The sequence below is a fragment of the Carassius gibelio genome, chromosome A4 (assembly GCF_023724105.1).
Source record: "Carassius gibelio isolate Cgi1373 ecotype wild population from Czech Republic chromosome A4, carGib1.2-hapl.c, whole genome shotgun sequence".
Taxonomy (NCBI): Eukaryota; Metazoa; Chordata; class Actinopteri; order Cypriniformes; family Cyprinidae; genus Carassius; species Carassius gibelio.
In genome coordinates this window covers 4,588,954-4,594,848 of record NC_068374.1, presented here as the reverse complement: position 1 = coordinate 4,594,848, position 5,895 = coordinate 4,588,954, and the positions used below count along the sequence as shown (strand labels likewise).

At 43.5% G+C, this 5,895-nt stretch overlaps 2 protein-coding genes across 2 annotated transcripts; both read right to left on the bottom strand.

The window, feature by feature from the left end:
- Positions 1-1,997: 1,997 nt before the first annotated feature.
- LOC127981153 (uncharacterized) lies at positions 1,998-3,992 on the bottom strand. The gene is made up of 8 exons (XM_052585486.1): positions 3,985-3,992; positions 3,825-3,915; positions 3,481-3,597; positions 3,274-3,349; positions 2,947-3,198; positions 2,570-2,741; positions 2,284-2,431; positions 1,998-2,162 (listed from the first exon to the last, which is right to left on the bottom strand). Exons 1-8 carry the CDS (start codon positions 3,990-3,992, stop codon positions 1,998-2,000), a joined length of 1,029 nt encoding a protein of 342 aa, XP_052441446.1.
- Positions 3,980-5,895, bottom strand: LOC127968257 (uncharacterized). The gene is made up of 5 exons (XM_052569327.1): positions 5,802-5,895; positions 5,279-5,420; positions 4,900-5,119; positions 4,660-4,786; positions 3,980-4,380 (listed from the first exon to the last, which is right to left on the bottom strand). The coding sequence occupies exons 2-5, from the start codon at positions 5,418-5,420 to the stop codon at positions 4,078-4,080; spliced, it is 792 nt and encodes a 263-aa protein (XP_052425287.1). The 5' UTR covers positions 5,802-5,895; the 3' UTR covers positions 3,980-4,077.

Genomic DNA, 5,895 nt, shown 5'->3' with positions numbered 1-5,895 from the left:
TACTTTCGATTAATGGGTACGTAAAGCAGTCACGATATGTATATGAAGTTAGAAATGTCTCCAAAATTGTGTTAAAGTCCAGTTTTTGTAGTTTTTGGTTAGTAACGGTTATTTTTTACGCAATTCGGCGATGACGTCACATGAGGTAGACGTGCTGGAAGGTAGCCTCAGCCTTGCAGCTCAGCTACTAGAACTAGTTCTAGCACTCAGTGACTATGGCTTCTAACTGGGATGAGGAAGAGGTGGAAAGACCCACAGTTAACATTTATGATGGCCCACAGCCATATAATTTCGAACCGTTTAGACGTGACAGGGCGAATGAGGAAATACCGAGAGCCGATGGCAATCAAAGACAAATAAATGCATGGTCAGAGGAGAATGAGTGGAGAGTTGGTGAAGTGTCCTGGTGAGTTGCTACCATTTAGAAACGCAGCAATGACCGCTGGAGCTAGTAGTCTGTGAACAGCAGTGCATACAATAACAACTTTTTTTTACTGTCAGTGAAGAGCACCGAATAAAAGTCAACGTTTTCTTTATATCTAGTGACAGTGATTAGCTATGGGCTAGCTTGACAGTCCCACCTGTGAACCCCTACTGTTAATTTCTAAGCTTTTACCACCTCCTCCAGTGAAAATGTTGTTTGCAAACGTAGCCGACGCCGACGGCTGGTCATGTCTTCAGTGTGATTATTGTTGATAGTGCCAACTAGTTTTCCTCGTGATTAATTGTCATTGACACCGTCAGGCTTACCGGTAGAGGGAGTGAGTAGTATGCGTCTGTGTCGCTGTGTTTGGCAGGTGTCTGTGTGGGCGGTGTCGTCCCATGGAAACTGTGGTGGAGAGCTTGTGTTGTAGGGAGGTGAGAGCGTTTTGGTCGCTGGTCGAGGACCTCACCCCGCGGCCAGCAGATGTAACGTGCCTAACGCAGCATCCTGGATTTGAGGCATGCTGCCTGAATCCGTTTGTGCTACACATAGCATACTCACACTTCAGGCAGGATCATGGTCCCCTTCAAGCCAGCACGCACGAGTATGTTCATGGTTTGTTTACTTTACCAATCTGAGTGTTTTGAACAACAGCTATAGGTGACAGGAGATGTGTTGCATACACAATAAACATGCATAAGAGACAGGCTTAAAATGACGTTTCCAACCTACTTACCGTTTTAAACTTAAGAATCTTTCCTACTTATCCCTAGGCAATACCGGTACACTGCGTACAGGCAGGCTATACGCTGGGCTTATGGAGTTTTAGGCAGGAGTATAAGGAAGCCTCTACCCTCTTGTGTTGTTTCAACCATCAGACAACAATTTCAAAGTGGTGACCAGACCTATCAGGGCTTTCAATGGCCTCGTTTGGATGAAAATTAATAAAAATAATTGCTTATTCTATTGTGATCCCCCAATTGCCCTAAAAATGTTATAAAGTACACAGAACACATGAATTTTGATAAGAAAACACAGTTTATTGGCATTGCTTGTAACGGTTACTGAACATTTACTGAACAAGGAAGCAGATAACTGACCTGAAACGTTTGCACAGTTTCTTTTGTTTCTCTCTCACACACACACACACACACACACACACACACACACACACATGCAAAAGTACATCAAGCAGACACACAGTGAGCCCAGACAACACCGCACACAGAGGTTGACAAGGCACAGGTAAAATGATTGGTAAATTATTTTGAATTACATACAACAAATTTCATGCAAATAACAGGCAGAGGAGTAGACATGCGGCATGCAGGACCCCTTGAATGGGGTACAGCGACAATTATTGCCACTTACAAAGACGGAAAAAAGTAATAATCTTGTGCAAAGTAAAACCAAAGCAACAGCACACAAAGAAAAAACAAACCATGCAGCATGCAGGAAACCACCACCAAATGAGATGACAGGGACAGAGGGAAAGAAGATAACTAACAACTAAAATAAATACTTACAACTAAATCATTGGACTTGTCTGTGGAAAAAAAATAATAATGTGAAATTAGGTTTTTTTGTAACGTGACTGCCGGGCTAGGTAGAGGCTGACGGCATCCTCCTTAGGAACCTGTTCGAAGGATTTGGCGATGGGGGCGGGTGCATCTGAGGACAAATTGTCGCTAACCTCTCGAAGAGCTGAAGGTGAATTGGTGTAGCTTTCCCGAAGGGCCTTCATTAATGATGTTGCATAACCTGCAGACATAATAATACTGTATAAAGATCATTGCCACTGATCACAGATGTCTCGTGCACCATCTCAAAATATGATAGAACTGCATGACACTGCTTACCGTATGAGGCTGCTCTTTGATGGGAAGCACCACATGGGCACCTTTTCTGAAGCGCGGATACCACACGCAGTACTTCTCCGTCCCATCACTTCTCCGTGCTGTCTCGCGGTTGGCATTGTGATTATAATGCAGCGCCGCTAAGAGAAGCCTACAAAATAACACATTTGAGAATTTTTTTAACTTGGTGTATGCATGACAAAATACTACAATAGGCATTATAATAGGTACTATTATTACTATAAACGGCATAATAATTGGCAGTATTATTCCATTGGATAGCACTGACCTGCTATACATCCCAAGGTATGAAAACCCTGTGTGTTTGGGCGCGAAGTGCAAGATGAGGGAGTGGTAAGCCTCAAGGGAGAAGGTCTGGTGCTGTGGAGACAGCTGTCGAACATCCTTCAGTAAGGCAGTCCTCATGATTATGTTCTCCAACTTTACTGCTGCCAATGAGCCTGCAAAGACCAAGACAGGGAGGCAGACAGACACACATATGAATTATAGCAAACATAAACAGTAAACAAAATGTTATGAGATTGCCAGTGAATGAAAACATTTCATCACAAAGGTCACATGTCAAAACATCCAAACAATCACTCAGACAGCAAATACAACAAAACTGTAGAGTGTGCATAATACCACATACTGTGTGTACTGTACCTGGGTCCAACCACTCTTTGTTGCGCTGATCCCCGTCTAGAGGGCCATGGGCACAACTGGAGAAGGCAGGGGTGTCCTGGTCATGAATGTCCTGGATGTGGTTGACTAAACTTCTCCATTTGGCCTCCATGACCACTGGGTTGCCATCTGGGGTTGAGGCTGCAGTCCAATAGAGGTGATTCACTATAGCAGGCCTCCACAACTGTAGTTGGTCACACTCTTTTGAAGCTGCATCCAATGCCTTCCCCAGACCTGTTTTAGAACAAATGGTATTAATTGATATGCACTAACAAAAACTGCTTCAAGGTTCCAACAATGGATACATACTTTTGGCAATGTGCCACACATCAAAATAATGCCGTGTCCCTTCAGGTCTCAGCTCCTCTCTCACCCATTTGGCAACCTAAGGAGAAATAAACAAACTTTTGTGGATGATTGACCTGTGTGGCCCTCAGTGCATCAGCAAACCACAAACATCCAGCTTCAATGCAATTCAGATATTTACATTCTATACTGCATTTTTATTGTAAATACCTGGCGATGACGGTCCGTGATCAGCGTTGCCAAATGCAGGTCCTTTCCCCTCAGCAGGTCAACACTGCGCTTGAGCCCTTCAAGCTCACACCATGAGCTGTTGGGGACCTCTGAGCTCTGCAACATAACATAACAGTGTAAGTGTAGAATGCTGGTGTTGTTGAAGGAGGCGTGGATGAACCGACGCGTTGATGGTCCAGGTATTATGATACACTGTACTCTAGTTAGGCAATACACAATAAAGCTCTATGCATCGTTGTACTAGTGGAAAGATGTTATATTAAGATACAATCAGTTTACCAAATTGCAGAGTTCATTTCTTTGTCTAATAACATCAGGTTTACCTGAACAAGCTGAACATCCACCACCTTGTTCACTCTGTCCTCTATCAGAGAGTAGGATCCATACTTCGTGCAGTGCCCAGGAGAATCTGACCTGGAATTAATTACAAATTTGAATTATGTTTCAAGTTTTTAATAATCAAGGTCTGTAAAGACAATCCACCATGTCATCTGCAAATGCCAACTAAAGCCACCCTACATGATAACAAATAACAAAATCAAAACGTGCAACTGGTCTATGAGCTCTCACACTGGTTTACCTGCAGTCACCAGCAAGAACTAGCCCACCATCCATTGCCCGTAGGTCACTAAAATTCTTTGCTTGATCGTTTTGCCAGGCCTGAATGATTACAGGGATAGTGTAGCGGCGCTGATGGCGAAAGAAACTGCTCGCACTGATGCACTGCAGGCCAAACAGAGTCAACATTCTTAATGTCTGGGTGGCCAAACATCCAGTGAAATGAATGGCCCCACTTAACAGGAGGTTGCAGGTCGGCATGTTCCTGTGGAGCATTAGTTGGTTTTGCCAGAAACGGTGGTAGCCACATGATGCACAGACCTTGATATGTAAAAACAAAAAAAAGAAAAAGAGTAATCAACAGTATATCAGGATTGAATATAGATTAAGTACTGTACATTACTGGTTTCATGTTTTCAATGAAACACACATGACCAATACAGTATAACACTCAAATACGATGCCATCACAAACCAACAGACTAAAACCAGCCTGGTACATACATTGTAAATTATCTGGCAAGACAGTCAGAGCTATCAGATTGTAATAAGATATTCTGATTTTCTAATCAGATGGCCTGCTGCGCAAACAAAACTGTACCTGCTTGATCTTAACAAAAGTTCCTTCCTGCTGCACGATGCTACTATCTGACCTCTCACAACAGGCCGGACAGATGGCAAAAAGGCCCATCAGCTCCTCTTGGCAAACAATGAATTTGTCAATGCCACTACAACAACAAAAAATTAGGGAGGGAGGGAGGTGTCATTCAAACTACCAAAGCTAAAGTACACAATAAAATGAGCATTCAAAATGGTCTATGTTGGTTTTAAATTATCTCACTTGTGGTGGGGGTCACACGCGTAAGGTGGCTCCTCATCAAACAAGTCCTCCTCATGTATCGGCTCTTCGGGCACCCACGATAAGTCACTAACGACAGAGGCATTATCATCATCTTCATCATCTGTCTGTTCAGGACTAGCGAGGGGAGTGGAGGTTTGTGGGCTGAAAGACGTCTGTGTGCCCACACTGACCATCTTGGGCTTCAGGTTAACCTGCACAGCTGTGGAGAGGCAGTAAACATACCCAATCATGTGACAATCATGGCAAATCTAAGCGGCTATGTTTTAATTTAATCAATGTGTATGGAAATGTCCTGCTTGCATAGATACTGGCAATGATTTAGACAGAATATCTACCCCTTAAAATACCCAAGACTTACCGCGAGACCATCGGGGGGGCTTCAAATAACACTGTGTCACAGCATCAGAAGTGGAGGAGGGCAAGGGCTGATCCCCAGTATCGACACTCTCCACAGTGTCTACACTGTCCACGGTCTCCTGCTGTGAGGTAACTGTCATCATCTTGCCAAAACAAATATAATAAGTGGTTATAAATGTCTAGAGTACATGTGATGCATAAACTCTATGAGGTAGTGAATTTACTGAGAGGTAGCTAAACTTTGAAGTGAGAAGTGGATAAACTGTTTCTGACATTTCAGAGGTGGGTAAACTGTGTTTACTTGCGTTTAGCCTCCACTACACGGTCACGGTCAAGTATATGTGAAAGAGAACCGTAGCAGTCTAACACAAAACGCAAACACACTATTGTGAAAGCTGCTTGATTATCATCACCACTGATCCAAACATTAAACGTTAGCCATGAAGCTTTCATGACGATTCCCCATGTCCATATTATGGAGCTAAAACGCAGCTTGTAAACATTAACGTTAGCATGATGCTTACCGTGGCAATATATCGCTTGCGGCAGACGGTGTCTCTCGACCTCGGGACAGGACAAGCAGAGAGGTTTGCATTCACAGACGGTACGGCGGTAGGA